This window comes from Ips typographus, linkage group LG10 (assembly GCF_016097725.1).
Source record: "Ips typographus isolate SLU linkage group LG10, UJ_Ityp_2.0, whole genome shotgun sequence".
Lineage (NCBI taxonomy): Eukaryota > Metazoa > Arthropoda > Insecta > Coleoptera > Curculionidae > Ips > Ips typographus.
The window spans coordinates 5,776,651-5,793,747 of NC_138431.1; the positions used below are offsets into that span (position 1 = coordinate 5,776,651).

Below are 17,097 nucleotides of genomic sequence, written 5' to 3' on the forward strand. Positions count from 1 at the left end.
GTTTTAGTTCTGGCAACAATGCATATACAACTCATTTGTATCCAATCACCGTCTGTTTGTGAGAAAGAGAACGCAACTAATCGCTTAGCAAAACGAATACAGTTTGAAAACGTCAAACTCACTGATGAAACTGTGTTTTCCACTCAATTATAACAGATTTTTTAAACTTTTTCTGTGTCTTATAGAAATCTTTTAGTTAGCGGCAATATCGCAGCTATAACATTAGCGGGATTGTTTATTGTTCCGTTCTGATACACGTTGTAGACAAAGACGGAGAAATAACGTGAGGTGCGTGCGCTTGTATTGAACCCGATCGGTTAACCGAAGACCCGCGAGCGCTGACTAGATTGCAAATGGCCGTCGCGCTGTGATAAACGCTAAAAGACAAGACTTTTCGCGAGAGTTTAGTGAGTGGTGTGCGTGTGCTTGTGTGCCTAGTAATTTATTTATAAATCGCCATGTATTCAGGACCCGGAGGACGTAAGTTGAAAGCCGCGGGACGGCGCCCCACACTCTCGGGCACCTTTGTTTTTTACCCCGCACGGATGCGACATTGGTCATCTTGCTGTCACTCTTTGTTTTGTATTTTTGTGGGTATTTTTCGCGATTTTGTTCGGTTTTGGGGGCCCTAGTGCAAGTTTCACGTTCCACCGGAACTGGGGGTTTGTTTTCGGTCAGTCTCTCAAAGGTTTTAGAGAAGCCCCAAGGATGAACGGCTGAAATTCCAGACGTAGCAAAGTTAACCTATCATAGGCGTTTTTAGAGCCATTAATCTGTCTAGAAATAAGGTCATAGATTTTCCTTTGAGTTGTGTGTGTGTTCCTGGAAGTTTATGTCTATTTTTAGATGCCCAGCAAGATCATGTTCTTTATTAAGTCAATTTTGTTAGTTATTATGGGTTTCTGTGCATATACAACAACCTTTAACTTTCCAAGTACTTCATTGAAATTTCCTAAACTAAATACACTAAAAAATAGTGAAGGGAAAAGTTGTTAGTGGACTGTTGGCTACAGCTGATTACATGTATGAATCTTAATAATTAGCATATCAGAGTGTACTACTAAAAACCACCTTTAAAATACCAAAAAAATTGAATAAGAATACAAAGTTGTTAAACTAATTGCAATGCTGTTTATGTAGGCCTAATTTGCATACTTATTCTGTATATATGCATGTATATGTGCATAACAATCCTATAAAAAATTGATCAATAGCTCTGCCTTAGTGCATTAGAGGTTATTGACCTGTCTAGCACTGCACAAGAGCCAACAAACTGAAGGTATTGATCAGTGCAGGAGCAGAAGGTGTGTTATCTAACCAGCTGTGAATGCCTAGATTAACTGTTTTAAGTTTTAGGTTAGGTTAGTTCCAAGTCTAGTAACTGCATTGCACTCAGAGGAGTTGTAATCCATTTACTTATATTGAGGTTCACTTTATTGTTTTGTGTATTGTAATTAAAAATACCTAAGGTTGTTAATTTTAGAAGGTATTTGGGGATTTTTTTCTAAATCAAAGGTTTTGAAGGGGAAAGAAAGAGAATATCATCATCAGGCACAAGTTGATGTCACTTGAAACAAACTAGGACAGTGGTGTAGTAGGAAGGGCTTCCCAATCTTAATCCTATTTATTATCATTTAATTCAGCTTAGTAATAGCAAAAGTTCCAGTGTAACTAATCAGTAGGTACCTACTTAAATTTTACTTCACTAACTTCATCTGATTCAAATGGAAGGTAATACAAATATTCATTAGTTTGTAATGACAGTTGTATGGGTTTTGTAAATTATTATTACTAATCAAAATTTTCTTTTAAACAGCAGGCACCTCTGGAACTCCAATGGGCCCGACGACTACTGCCGTAGCGTTACCGGGGGCGGCGACGGGCACCACCGCAGGTCCTCTGGCCACTGTATCGCCGCCGGCAGAGCCCCCCATGTTCCAGTGCCCCCGGCGTCCCAACTTAGGCCGTGAGGGCCGTCCCATCGGCCTCAAGGCCAACCACTTTCAGATCTGCATGCCTCGGGGTTTCGTCCATCATTACGACATTAATATTCAACCGGATAAGTGTCCTCGAAAGGTTAGTTTAGTGTAAAGAACATAATACCAGCAGCAAAGCTTCTTTGAGTCCTAAAACCACCTTATCAGCAGATTTACTCTGGGCAAGAGGGGAGTCCAGTGACTGGACTGATTATTTATATCTTGTAGTCTTTGCTTATGAGGTATGGCAACACTGCTTTGGAAATGTCATGTCAATTGCCGACTGACAGAGAAATGTCATTACTGTCATTGGGGGGGATAGAGTTTTGTTTTTAAGAAAGATAACCTCACTTATGCATTTTTTTAAACTAATTAATTCCATTTTGTCTGAGCATAATAATGTAATATTTAGGTAAACCGGGAAATTATCGAAACCATGGTAAAATCCTATGGAAAGATATTCGGCAATTTGAAGCCGGTATTTGATGGTCGAAGCAACCTGTACACTAGGGATCCTTTGCCGATTGGGAATGCCCGGGAGGAGTTGGAAGTTACCCTACCTGGGGAAGGAAAGGACCGGCTGTTTCGCGTTAGCATCAAATGGGTGGCCCAAGTGTCGTTGTACGGGTTAGAAGAAGCTTTAGAAGGCCGGACTAGGCAGATTCCTTACGAGGCAATTCTGGCTCTTGATGTGGTTATGAGGCATTTACCTTCAATGAGCTACACCCCAGTGGGCCGAAGTTTCTTCAGCAGTCCCGAAGGATACTATCATCCTCTAGGTAGATCATCTCACCTAGTGTATTTTACATTTTGGAGTGTTTAATGTTTTTTTAGGTGGTGGTCGGGAAGTATGGTTCGGGTTTCATCAATCGGTGAGGCCCAGTCAGTGGAAAATGATGCTCAATATTGACGGTTAGTTTGTTTCACTCAAATCAACGTGTGTTAAGTTTGGTGGTACAAATTCTAGTGTCGGCGACCGCATTCTACAAAGCGCAGCCTGTGATAGAGTTTATGTGCGAGGTGTTGGACATTCGAGACATCAACGAGCAACGGAAGCCGTTGACGGACAGCCAAAGAGTCAAATTCACCAAGGAGATCAAAGGGCTAAAGATCGAAATTACGCATTGCGGTACCATGAGGAGAAAGTATCGCGTTTGTAACGTAACGAGGCGACCGGCTCAGATGCAGTCCTTTCCGTTGCAACTCGAAAATGGTCAAACTGTTGAATGCACGGTTGCCAAATATTTCCTAGACAAGTACAAAATGAAACTGAGATATCCGCATTTGCCTTGCTTACAGGTAAGAAATTAAAAACTCATTTTTGTCTTAGAATCAATTTTATTTGTCTTAACGTAAAAAAATGTTTTGAAAATTGTTAGAAGGGAAGAGTAGAACCTCTCCTGCAATTTTCCTAAATGTTTCCTATTTTCTTAAAATTGCCTGAGGCTTCTAGAATTATTTTGGACTTTTGCTGAGTTGAATCAGTTTTGACTAATTACAAGCAACAGGTGAGATGGCCCAAGGTTCTCTTGACCAACTTTACAGTGTTGACAGCTCAAAAATTGCATTTCCTTTATCACCTGACAAGTACTGTACAATTTTAGTTTTTATGACTGTTTAAATTGGAATTTTTACAGTACAAACTACCTTTTTCTGGTGCTTTGTGACTTGAGCGTTCCTGTTCTGTGATAATTCAAAAACTGCATTTTTAAAATCACGTGTCTTTTAAAATTTGACAATGCAGCACTGTCCAAATTTAGATTAGCCAATTTTCACAGTTTAAGTTACCTTCTTGTAGTCACATGATGGTTTTTCCAGTGTTGCCAGCTGGGTGATTACCATTTTTCCGTCACGCGATCTGTATTTTATAATTTTTTGCTTTCACCACTCTAAATTTTATTTTGCACTTTAAACTAACATTTTCTAGTCACGTGACCATTTTCGTCTAGTGCCATCGTGCTTTTACAGTGTTTCCAGCGCAAAAATTGCATTTTCCATGTCACGTGACGTGTATTTTACAATTTCAGGCTTTTTCCACTGTTTAAACTTCAGTTAGACAATTTTCGCACTTTAAATTACCTTGTTGTGGTCACGTGATTGTTTTTGACTAGTGTCACTTTGCCTTTCCAGTGTTGCCAGCATGGTGATGTCAATTTTTCAGACTCTCAAACCCCTTTTTAACGTGGAAAAGCTTGAAAATTACATTCAGTCATTTTGGCAACGTCGAAAAACCCAAGAAGCTTTCAAGTCATGTGATTGGGAAAACGTAGCCTACTTTGAGGCACTGAACTAGCTGTGACGTTTAATGACAGACCTGACAGTTGTTAAAACTCATTAAACAGAGCCGCGATACTGTAAAATGTCAAATAGTCGCGTTTCATTGATGAATGTGGAGTTAAATTTGGCAGTTGTGACACTTGACAACGTGGCTTACAGTCAGATGACACTTCTTATGTCTAAATTAAAACTCATTCAGCAGTGAGACGAAACCATCGAATACAAAATGGTTGCACCTTTTGTTTTGACAATTTGACATTTGTGGTGAAGCTAAGTGACACTTAGTCATTACAAAAATCTCATAGCGTTGACGCAAAATTACAGAACTGACAAGTTTGGCTTCATGGAGCTGTAAACACAACTTACAGTGCAATGCTTCAAAGAAACAAATATTTTTGGTAGTGCATACTTTCAGGTCGCTGGTGAGTGAGTTTTGACAGCTGTCACGTGATGGAAACAAGTTTTCCTTAAAGTCAGAACTGTCAAATTTGGCTCCACTGAGCTGTAAAGACTACTCCAAGAAAGACATCTAGTTGGCATTTTATAATTTTCGTTTGTTCTCTTAAATTCTCCTAAAGTTCCTTAGTTAGTTAGTTAGTTAGTCTTCTTTATTTCTAATTATGGTCACAATACATTTCCTGTAACTACAAAAAACATACGTGAAAACACAAAAAGAAACAGCGTCATTTCAAGATGAGCGTACACCTAATAGTCTCTTACATAATCCCTGATACAATATGGCTCTAAATTAATTAACATCTGTTTTACTTTTCTTTTAAAAAGTTTCTCATTTCTTTCTAATTTTAAATCATTTTGTAATGTATTAAAAAGCTTCAAACAGGTATAATATGGATTTTTTTCGGTTATAGTTAATCCTTAAATACTCTTTGGCATTTTGTGCAAAAATCGTCATGCCTAAGTTTACTGGCTACGTTGGGTTTAGAACACGTGAATCCTGTAAAGGAAGTAGTATTGTTGTCATGTGATAACATTGGAATTTTCAGGTTGGACAGGAACACAAGCACACCTACTTACCGTTGGAAGTTTGCAATATAGTGGCCGGTCAGCGATGCATAAAAAAACTGACTGACATGCAAACCTCGACAATGATTAAAGCTACGGCCCGGTAAGCATCAGGGTTATTTTGGGTGCCTATTCTTGAAATTAGGGAAGAGGGAGCGATCAATGGAAAGGTCTATAGAATGTGGCATTGACACCCTATACATCGTAGGCTCAATGAAAAAATTCGCTCAAATTTTTTAGAAAACTGACTTTCCAGTTCTCATTAAAGTCTCTCTTGACAATCAACAACCAAAAACAAAAAAAAACCTTTTTTCCCACCTTTTTCACCTCCTTTGAAGTTCATCAAGTAATATTGTTAATTTTCTTAATAACTACATACAATCCTACTAAAACTAACTATAATGGTAAACACTTGACATCCCTACAAAAATGTACCTTTTCTATAAATTAAATAAATAAATTTTCTTTATTTTCTTGAAAAAAAAATCCTTCTTTTCAAAACACAGGCTTGAACTTATCAAGTCTATTTGAAGCGGCTTAGAACAAGAAGACAATGCGTTGTATACAGTTTGTGAAATTTTTAAATGACATTTAGCTTCTTTCTCTGTCAATTTGTATTATGAACAAGGCTTAAATCTTTAACCTTATTTGATTCCATCTTTTTCTAATAGTAAAGGCTTAAAATACGATTGACTTTATATTTTTCCAATCTTCAAAAATGCTGCGATAACTACGAGGCTTAACTGAGCCTACTTGGTGAACCGTCATAGGGGGTCATTGTCAGCTTCTTCTGTCACATTCTATGAACGCTTTTCTGGCGAATTTCCTGCTTTCCAGAATTAGGTTCTTGAAAGGTTTTTCTCGTTGATCGTAGATCGGCACCGGATCGCGAACGGGAAATTAATAATCTGGTGCGGCGCGCCGATTTCAACAACGACGAATACGTGCAGGAATTTGGACTGACCATCTCGACCAGCATGATGGAGGTCCGCGGACGGGTGCTGCCGCCCCCCAAGCTGCAATACGGCGGACGGGTGGCTTCCCTTAGCGGACAGGTGGGCTGGCACGTTAGTTTCTTTGTTGTATTTTATTTTTTTTTTTAGTTAATTTGTAAGCGAGGTATTGGTTTTATTTTTTCTTGTACTTTGGTATGTATATGTCATTTTTTTAGGGGTATTTATTTGTTGCTTTTAAACGTAGAAGCGGAAATAATACAGTGTGTCCAAAGCGGACGGTACGGCAGTACCTAAGTAGTAAAGCTCGGTTCTCATGTATCCGGAATTATAAGGAGATTAGTGATATTTTTTTAGGCTATTGGATAGGAAATTTAATAAGGATTCCAAAAATGTGCTTAAAACTGTCATTTTCACACTACAAGTGGGTTTTACAGGCGATTTTGTCCTTGACTGTCCTTTCAAACTGTGTTTCTAGCAGTTCAAATTTTGACACTGTTTTTCTAACTGACTATACTCGATTTTTTAGTGTTTTTTTAGACTATTGGATAGGAAATTTAATAAGGATTCCAAAAATGTGCTTAAAACTGTCATTTTCACACTACAAGTGGGTTTTACAGGCGATTTTGTCCTTGACTGTCCTTTCAAACTGTGTTTCTGTTAGTTCAAACTTTGACACTGTTTTTCTCTCTGACTGTACTCAATTTGGTAGTGTTTTTTAGGTTAATAGATAGGAAATTTAATGAGGATTCCAAAAATGTGCTTAAAACTGTCATTTTCACACTACAAGTGGGTTTTACAGGCGATTTTGTCCTTGACTGTCCTTTCAAACTGTGTTTCTAGCAGTTCAAATTTTGACACTGTTTTTCTAACTGACTATACTCGATTTTTTAGTGTTTTTTTAGACTATTGGATGGGAAATTTAATGAGGATTCCAAAAATGTGCTTAAAACTGTCATTTTCACACCACAAATGGGTTTTACAGGCGATTTTGTCCTTGACTGTCCTTTCAAACTGTGTTTCTGTTATTTCAAACTTTGACACTGTTTTTCTCTCTAACTGTACTCAATTTGGTAGTGTTTAGGTTAGTGGATAGGAAATTTAATGAGGATTCCAAAAATGTGCTTAAAACTGTCATTTTCTCATTCCAAGTGAGTTTTACAGGCGATTTTGTCCTTGACTGTCCTTTCAAACTGTGTTTCTAACAATTCAAACTTTGACACCATTTTTCACCATGACTGTACCGATATGTTTTTTGTTTTTTTTGGCTATTGAATAGGAAATTTAATGAGGATTCCAAAAATGTGGATAAAACTGTTATTTTCTCACTCCAAGTGAGTTTAACAGACGATTTTGTCGCTGACTGTCTTTTCAAATTGTGTTTCTGCCAGTTCATACTTTGGCAGCACTTTTCTCCCTGACTGTACCGAATTTTGTGATTTTTTTTTAGGTTATTGGATAAGAAATTTAATGAGGATTCCAAAAATGTGCTTAAAACTGTCATTTTCTCATTCCAAGTGGGTTTTACAGGCGATTTTGTCTCTGACTGTCCTTTCAAACTGTGTTTCTAGCAGTTCAAATTTTGACACTGTTTTTCTAACTGACTATACTCGATTTTTTAGTGTTTTTTTAGACTATTGGATAGGAAATTTAATAAGGATTCCAAAAATGTGCTTAAAACTGTCATTTTCACACCACAAGTGGGTTTTACAGGCGATTTTGTCCTTGACTGTCCTTTCAAACTGTGTTTCTAGCAGTTCAAATTTTGACACTGTTTTTCTAACTGACTATACTCGATTTTTTAGTGTTTTTTTAGACTATTGGATAGGAAATTTAATAAGGATTCCAAAAATGTGCTTAAAACTGTCATTTTCACACTACAAGTGGGTTTTACAGGCGATTTTGTCCTTGACTGTCCTTTCAAACTGTGTTTCTGTTATTTCAAACTTTAACACTGTTTTTCTCTCTGACTGTACTCAATTTGGTAGTGTTTTTTAGGTTAGTGGATAGGAAATTTAATGAGGATTCCAAAAATGTGCTTAAAACTGTCATTTTCACACTCCAAGTGAGTTTACCAGACGATTTTGTCCTTGACTGTCCTTTCAAACTATGTTTCTGTTAGTTCAAATTTTGACACTGTTTTTCTAACTGACTATACTCGATTTTTTAGTGTTTTTTTAGACTATTGGATAGGAAATTTAATAAGGATTCTAAAAATGTGCTTAAAACTGTCATTTTCTCATTCCAAGTGGGTTTTACAGGCGATTTTGTCCTTGACTGTCCTTTCAAACTGTGTTTCTAACAATTCAAACTTTGACACCATTTTTCACCATGACTGTACCGATATGTTTTTTGTTTTTTTTTTGGCTATTGAATAGGAAATTTAATGAGGATTCCAAAAATGTACTTAAATCAAACATTTTCTTACTAGAAGTGGGTTTCACCAGCGATTTTGTCCCTGACTGTCCTTCCGAACTGTGTTTCTTTTAGTTCAAAATTTGACACTGCTTTTCTCCCAGACTGTACCACATTTTATACGGTTTTTCCAAGTAACTGAATAGGAAATTTAACGAGGATTCCAAAAATGTGCTTAAAACTGTCATTTTCTCATTCCAAGTGGGTTTTACAGGCGATTTTGTCTCTGGCTGTCCTTTTAAACTGTGTTTCTGGCAGTTAAAACTTTGATACTGTTTTTCTAACTGACTATACTCGATTTTTTAGAGTTTTTTTAGGTTAGTAGATAGGAAACTTAATAAGGATTCCAAAAATGTGGATAAAACTGTCATTTTCTCACTCCAAGTGAGTTTAACATACGATTTTGTCGCTGACTGTCTTTTCAAACTGTGTTTCTGCCAGTTCAAACTTTGGCAGCACTTTTCTCCCTGACTGTACCGAATTTAGTGATATTTTTTTAGGTTATTGGATAAGAAATTTAATGAGGATTCCAAAAATGTGCTTCCGGATTCATGTGAACCAAGCTTAAGTCATGCTTGGCTATTTTAGTGCATAGTCAAGTACTTCTAGGAAATCTGAAGCACCACAAAGTTTTGTATTTGTAGTTGTCTACTTTTAATACAACTAATTTTGAAAAACTATATTTTGGACACCCTGTATGTGGTTGGATAGTTTTTTAGCACCGATTTTCAGTAGAAGAACATGTTTTTGTTTGACTTGTTTTGTTGTGTAGTGTCATGGATCATTTCAAGGTTAGGTTAAACGTCAAAGTTTAACTGAACGTTGGTAATGATTAGTTTAAGAGTTTAAACTCCAGATTATATTTCATCATTATAATCCCAAAGCAAAATTGTCCAATAAGCATAAACAGTTAATTATTATTATTCTTTTTATATCTACACCATTTACACATGTAGTTTAAAAAGCGTCAGTTGAATTTTAGAAACCATAAGATTTAGAATTTAAAAAATATCACAAAAAAAAAAATATCATCGAGGTACGTTCAATTTTAGAATAATAACTTTGATTTTCGAAATTGCAATTTGTATTTCAGATTAGTCACTTGTATTATAGAAAAGAGCAGTTGGATTTTAGATGTGGTCATTTGTAATTTGGAAAATTCAAGTTGAGCAAAAAAAGTAAATAGTTTAACGAATATTTTTAATAACATTGTGGTTTATTCGAAAACCGTTTATTTTATCCAAATAAAGGAAGAGTACAATTTTTCGATAAAAATGTCAAGAGTATCCATTAATGGCGTTTGCAGCTGAAAGTAATGACAGCTGTCAAAGTTTAAGCAAATTGTGTCTTAGGTCCAGTTAGTTCCTGCCTTTCGAAGACGAGATGCCTGGTTTTCATGTCAAATAGAAGGTCTCTTTCGATAAAACATTAAACCCAATAATCATTACAATATACAAAGTGTTTCAAAAGTTACGGCCAAAAACGTTAATTGGCAGGCAGTTCTTTGGGGCTCGATATTTCCCTTAAGAGTGACTTTAAAAAAAATTATATGAACAAATCGTATTATTTTGACCTCCCGAGAGATTGTCATATAGTTATGGGACACACTGTATATTTTATATAAATTAATACTCCCGATGGGCGGGTTTTTTTGCTTGAAGTGATATAAAAAAAAAACAATGAACTAATAACCACATAGAAACACAAAAAAATCTGAAATTGAAATAACGCGTTCTAAAATACAAGTGATTTTTTCTGAAATACAACTTACGTTTTTTAAAACCAAATTTACGATAATGAAATCCTATATTTTTAAAATCCAAGTGAGTTGTCTAATTGCAGAGTAAACAGCAAGCGTGTCCGAACCAGGGCGTGTGGGACATGCGTGGAAAACAGTTTTTTACGGGGGTGGAAATCAGGGTATGGGCGATTGCGTGTTTTGCCCCGCAGCGTACGGTACGAGAGGACGCCTTAAGGTACGATCGAAAAAATTCCGACAAACTGGGAAGATTGAAGAACGCGAGTTTGGTTGGGTTGTATTTGCAGGAATTTTACGCAACAGCTGCAAAAGATCTCGAACGACGCGGGCATGCCCATAATCGGCCAACCCTGTTTTTGTAAGTACGCTACAGGCCCCGACCAGGTGGAACCCATGTTCAGGTACCTCAAAACCACCTTCCAAGCGTTGCAACTGGTTGTGGTGGTGCTGCCCGGCAAAACGCCAGTCTACGGTGAGTTTCGGTTCGGCTAAATGTTTTTTTCTAATTTTGGCATATAAAGTGACACTTTTCAAAACTGATTAGAGTGACAAAACGTTTTACTTTATGTAACTAGTTATGAAAAGTTCATTTCATCACTCCCTGTTTTTCCGTAGAAACATATGGGCGACATCCATCATAACATGTCGTTGTCACAGTTCATACAAGGTGCTATGAAAGTGAATATTTATGTTAAATCACTTTAAAAGATGGTTTTCACAGCTTTTTGGTCAAAAATTAGAAAAAATTATGTATGCAACACGTTTCGAAAATGTCTTATTGTGTAACTCATTCAAATTGTAGGACACAAAATCGATCTTTTCGTAACTGGTTACATAAATAGCTATTGTTTTTGAAACGAGTTTGTTTAATTGTGTAGCCGAGGTGAAACGTGTGGGCGATACGGTCTTGGGTATGGCCACCCAATGCGTCCAGGCCAAAAACGTAAACAAAACATCCCCGCAAACGCTGTCGAATTTATGTCTCAAAATCAACGTCAAACTGGGCGGTATTAACAGTATTTTGGTGCCGTCCATCCGTCCGAAAATCTTCAATGAACCGGTGATTTTCTTGGGGGCGGACGTTACTCATCCGCCCGCCGGGGATAACAAAAAACCGTCGATTGCCGCGGTGGTCGGTTCGATGGACGCCCATCCGTCCAGGTATGCGGCCACTGTTAGAGTGCAACAGCATCGCCAGGAGATTATTCAAGAGCTCAGTTCGATGGTTCGGTAAGCTTAATAAATAAATATTTATCGTCTGCATTTTAAAATGATAAGTCCAGTACCGTAGCAAAGAATTTAACAAGAAGGCTGATCTCGGTTTGCCTTTGATAGGAAGTTTCTTATCTTATCTCGTTTTAAAATAAAAATTGCATCCAAATTTCAAGGTCGAATATGAACTAATCATTGTTTACTTTTTCTGAGTCAAAGTGTTTTAAGTTCGCCTCTTAACCATTGGAAGGTATCAATCCTTATCTTTTTAGGTTAGTAGATAGGAAATTTAATAAGGATTCCAAAAATGTGCTTAAAACTGTCATTTTCACACCACAAATGGGTTTTACAGGCGATTTTGTCCTTTACTGTCCTTTCAAACTGTGTTTCTAGCAGTTCAAATTTTGACACTGTTTTTTTAACTGACTATACTCGATTTTTTAGTGTTTTTTTAGACTATTGGATAGGAAATTTAATGAGGATTCCAAAAATGTGCTTAAAACTGTAATTTTCACACTACAAGTGGGTTTTACAGGCGATTTTGTCCTTGATTGTCCTTTCAAACTGTGTTTCTGTTAGTTCAAACTTTGAGACTGTTTTTCTCTCTGACTGTACTCAATTTGGTAGTGTTTTTTTAGGTTAGTAGATAGGAAATTTGATGAGGATTCCAAAAATGTGCTTAAAACTATCATTTTCACACCACAAATGGGTTTTACAGGCGATTTTGTCCTTTACTGTCCTTTCAAACTGTGTTTCTAGCAGTTCCAATTTTGACACTGTTTTTCTAACTGACTATACTCGATTTTTTAGTGTTTTTTTAGGTTAGTAGATAGGAAATTTGATGAGGATTCCAAAAATGTGCTTAAAACTGTCATTTTCACACCACAAATGGGTTTTACAGGTGATTTTGTCCATGACTGTCCTTTCAAACTATGTTTCTGTTAGTTCAAACTTTGACACTGTTTTTCTCTCTGACTGTACTCCATTTGGTAGTGTTTTTTTAGGTTAGTAGATAGGAAATTTAATGAGGATTCCAAAAATGTACTTAAATCAAATATTTTCTTACTAGAAGTGGGTTTCACCAGCGATTTTGTCCCTGACTGTCCTTCCGAACTGTGTTTCTTTTAGTTCAAAATTTGACACTGCTTTTCTCCCAGACTGTACCACATTTTATACGGTTTTTCCAAGTAACTGAATAGGAAATTTAACGAGGATTCCAAAAATGTGCTTAAAACTGTCATTTTCTCAATCCAATTGGGTTTTACAGGCGATTTTGTCATTGACTGTCCTTTCAAACTGTGTTTCCAGCAGTTCAAATTTTGACACTGTTTTTCTAACTGACTATACTCGATTTTTTAGTGTTTTTTTAGACTATTGGATAGGAAATTTAATGAGGATTCCAAAAATGTGCTTAAAACTGTCATTTTCACACCACAAATGGGTTTTACAGGCGATTTTGTCCTTGACTGTCCATTCAAACTGTGTTTCTAGCAGTTCAAACTTTGACACTGTTTTTCTCTCTGACTATACTCAATTTGGTAGTGTTTTTTTAGGTTAGTGGATAGGAAATTTAATGAGGATTCCAAAAATGTACTTAAATCAAATATTTTCTTACTAGAAGTGGGTTTCACCAGCGATTTTGTCCCTGACTGTCCTTCCGAACTGTGTTTCTTTTAGTTCAAAATTTGACACTGCTTTTCTCCCAGACTGTACCACATTTTATACGGTTTTTCCAAGTAACTGAATAGGAAATTTAACGAGGATTCCAAAAATGTGCTTAAAACTGTCATTTTCTCAATCCAAGTGGGTTTTACAGGCGATTTTGTCCTTGACTGTCCTTTCAAACTGTGTTTCCAGCAGTTCAAATTTTGACACTGTTTTTCTAACTGACTATACTCGATTTTTAGTGTTTTTTTAGACTATTGGATAGGAAATTTAATAAGGATTCCAAAAATGTGCTTAAAACTGTCATTTTCACACCACAAATGGGTTTTACAGGCGATTTTGTCCTTGACTGTTCTTCAAACTGTGTTTCTGTTAGTTCAAAATTTGACACTGCTTTTCTCCCAGACTGTACCATATTTATACGGTTTTTCCAAGTAACTGAATAGGAAATTTAACGAGGATTCCAAAAATGTGCTTAAAACTGTCATTTTCTCATTCCAAGTGGATTTTACAGGCGATTTTGTCTCTGACTGTCTTTTTAAACTGTGTTTCTGTCAGTTCAAACTTTGGCAGCACTTTTCTCCCTGACTGTACCGAATTTTGTGATTTTTTTTTAGGTTATTGGATAAGAAATTTAATGAGGATTCCAAAACTGTCATTTTCTCACTCCAAGTGAGTTTCCGCTGTCCGCATTCCGCGAATGTTCCGGATTCATGTGAACCAAGCTTAATTCGCTTTCTCTTTTCATCTATCTCTTCTTGTTAAATAGCTATTCTTTGACCGTAGTATCATACATAAAAAAAAAATCAAAATAGAAATAGTCACGTGATCTTTGTAGGTGAATGAGATTAGTGACCACGTGACCTTTAGAACAACATGTTTTCCTAATATGGTCGGGTGACTGCAAGGATGCTATTTTAACAGTCAAGGGCCTTCAAAATTCCATTCGAAGCTCGAAAATAGTCACGTGACCTTTGTAACTCGATAATAAAAGCAATCACGTGACATCTTTTAGGCCCCCTTTTTGACGTTAAACACAATCACTTTCAGAATAACATTTTAATCATAAAAATGGTTACATATGTCCTTTAAGATTACATTCGATGCTTGAAAACGGTCACATGAACTACAGAAATTTCTTGTGGTAGTAAAAATTGCCACGTAACCTTCAGACCAACATTTCTGACCTTAAATATGCCCACGTGAGTGCAAGTTAGCTATTTTAGCCTTAAGAAAAGTGACGTGTGATCTTGAAGAATCTATTCAACGTTTGAAAGTAGTTACGTAACCTTTAAGGATATCCTCTGACCAGTTTGCCTTTGGTAATTACTATAGTCATGTGATATGTCATATCACATGACAGCATGGATTTTTGGACAATATCACGTGCCAAATGACAGTGGCATTTACCAATAATGAATTGGTCAACTACGAAGATATCCCTTTGGTAACTGAATTTGATGATTGAAAACACGTCACGTAAAAAATGATCACGTGACCTTCAGAGCAACATTTTAGGCATATTTTGGCGTAAATATTAACCTGAATTTTAAGCTGTAGTAACATAGGCCATCTTGTTTTCTCAGAATGAATACATAAATGTTGTTCAGAAAAAGCCAAGTGAGATTCAGAAAAAATCAATTTAAATTCAGAACATTGAAAGGCAATTCCATAAAATACATTATCTGTGGATAAAATTACCAAATCTGTAACTCCAAGGCACTTTAATAAATTAATATACTTAGAATGAAAAAAATAACACAATTTAGGTTAAAAATTAAACTGAATTGAAACTTTCTGAATTGGAGTTAACAATTTCTGAATTACACTTTACGATTTCTCAATTACAGTTGCCTATTCTAAATTACTCTAGACTCTTTCTTAATTTCAAATGACTATTCTGAATTCCAGTTAGAAATGGTGTAGTAAACACTGACGCCAAAATACGTCTATTGTGATAGATAAAACATATACTTGAGAATTGTCAGGAGTAATCAAAAATATAACTATATACAGGGTGTTCTATTTAAAATAACTTGGTGATTACATTCCAGGGACACTTCAAGGTACTTGTAATTTAATTTTTTTTTAAAAGTAAAGCTATCACAAATAAGTATAAAAATTACAGTTTAAAAAACGCTACGGTGCTGGATGATGATAATCTGTGATGGTGACCTAACCTAATTTTAATTTTGAAGGGAACTGCTTATAATGTTCTACAAGTCGACGGGTGGCTATAAGCCGCATCGGATCATTTTGTACCGGGACGGGGTGTCGGAAGGTCAATTCCTGCAACTGCTACAGCACGAGCTGACCGCAATCCGCGAAGCGTGCATCAAACTGGAAACCGACTATAAGCCGGGCATTACGTTTATCGTGGTGCAGAAAAGGCATCACACGAGACTGTTTTGCGCCGATAAGAAGGAGCAAAGCGGCAAAAGCGGTAACATTCCGGCGGGCACCACGGTGGACGTCGGTATAACTCATCCCACCGAGTTCGACTTCTATTTGTGCAGTCATCAAGGAATACAGGTGAAGATGGTTCGAAGTCGATCATAACTTTCTTGTTTTAAATGGAACACCCTATATATTATTACATATTTGGATTCCTCACAAAATTCTGACCAACTTTTGTGTACAATGCCCTATGCCTATCTCTAGCCGTTTTCGAAATATTTGATGTTTTTCCAACATTCATTTTCTCACTGCAAGTGGGTTTTACAGGCGATTTTGTCCCTGACTGTCCTTTCAAACTGTGTTTCTGGCAGTTCACACTTTGACACCACTTTTCTCCTTGACTGTACCAAATGTTGTAGTGTTTTTTCATGTTATTGGATAGGAAATTTAATGAAGATTCCAAAAATGTGCTTAAAACAGTCATTTTGTCACTTCAGGTGGGTTTTACAGGCGATTTTGTCCCTGACTGTCCTTTCAAACTGTGTTTCTGGCAGTTCTAACTTTGACACCGCTTTTCTTCTTGACTGTACCAAATTTTGTAGTGCTTTTTCATGTTATTGGATAGGAAATTTAATGAAGATTCCAAAAATGTGCTTAAAACATTCATTTTCCCACTGCAGGTGGGTTTTACAGTCGATTTTGTCCCTGACTGTCCTTTCAAACTGTGTTTCTGGCAGTTCACACTTTGACACCACTTTTCTCCTTGACTGTACCAAATGTTGTAGTGTTTTTTCATGTTATTGGATAGAAAATTTAATGAAGATTCCAAAAATGTGCTTAAAACAGTCATTTTGTCACTTCAAGTGGGTTTTACAGGCGATTTTGTCCCTGACTGTCCTTTCAAACTGTGTTTCTGGCAGTTCTAACTTTGACACCGCTTTTCTTCTTGACTGTACCAAATTTTGTAGTGCTTTTTCATGTTATTGGATAGGAAATTTAATGAAGCTTCCAAAAATGTGCTTAAAACATTCATTTTCCCACTGCAAGTGGGTTTTACAGTCGATTTTGTCCCTGACTGTGCTTTCAAACTGTGTTTCTGGCAGTTCTAACTTTGACACCGCTTTTCTCCTTGACTGTACCAAATTTTGTAGTGCTTTTTCATGTTATTGGATAGGAAATTTAATGAGGATTACAAAAATGTGCTTAAAACCGTCATTTTCTCATTTCAAGGGGATTTTACAGGCGATTGTGTCCTTGACTGTCCTATCACTCATAAAGACAAAAAATTTTAATTAACAGTTTTTTTAGTTTTTATTTTTGACAACTTTAAATGAAAACAACGTTAATTTGTCATAAACGCAGTGTCATGTGTCAATTTGCCAAAAAAATGGAAATAATACAATTTTGATTGATTTTTTTA

The 17,097-nt window shown here is 36.4% G+C and overlaps 1 protein-coding gene across 14 annotated transcripts in view; it reads left to right on the forward strand.

The window, feature by feature from the left end:
- Nucleotides 1-17,097, forward strand: part of AGO1 (protein argonaute-1) — a 31,786-nt gene that overhangs the window by 2,609 nt on the left and 12,080 nt on the right. For 12 of the 14 annotated variants that reach the window (XM_081988205.1, XM_081988216.1, XM_081988203.1 and 9 more), the window contains exons 3-12: nt 1,817-2,076; nt 2,389-2,755; nt 2,811-2,888; nt 2,944-3,275; nt 5,258-5,379; nt 6,151-6,343; nt 10,487-10,620; nt 10,691-10,875; nt 11,282-11,633; nt 15,479-15,812. In XM_081988205.1, coding sequence (XP_081844331.1) covers nt 1,817-2,076; nt 2,389-2,755; nt 2,811-2,888; nt 2,944-3,275; nt 5,258-5,379; nt 6,151-6,343; nt 10,487-10,620; nt 10,691-10,875; nt 11,282-11,633; nt 15,479-15,812 — 2,357 coding nt within the window. Of the gene's footprint in view, nt 1-318; nt 481-1,816; nt 2,077-2,388; nt 2,756-2,810; nt 2,889-2,943; nt 3,276-5,257; nt 5,380-6,150; nt 6,344-10,486; nt 10,621-10,690; nt 10,876-11,281; nt 11,634-15,478; nt 15,813-17,097 lie in introns of those variants that run through there. The other 2 variants (XM_081988217.1, XM_081988215.1) reach the window with 2 other exon arrangements.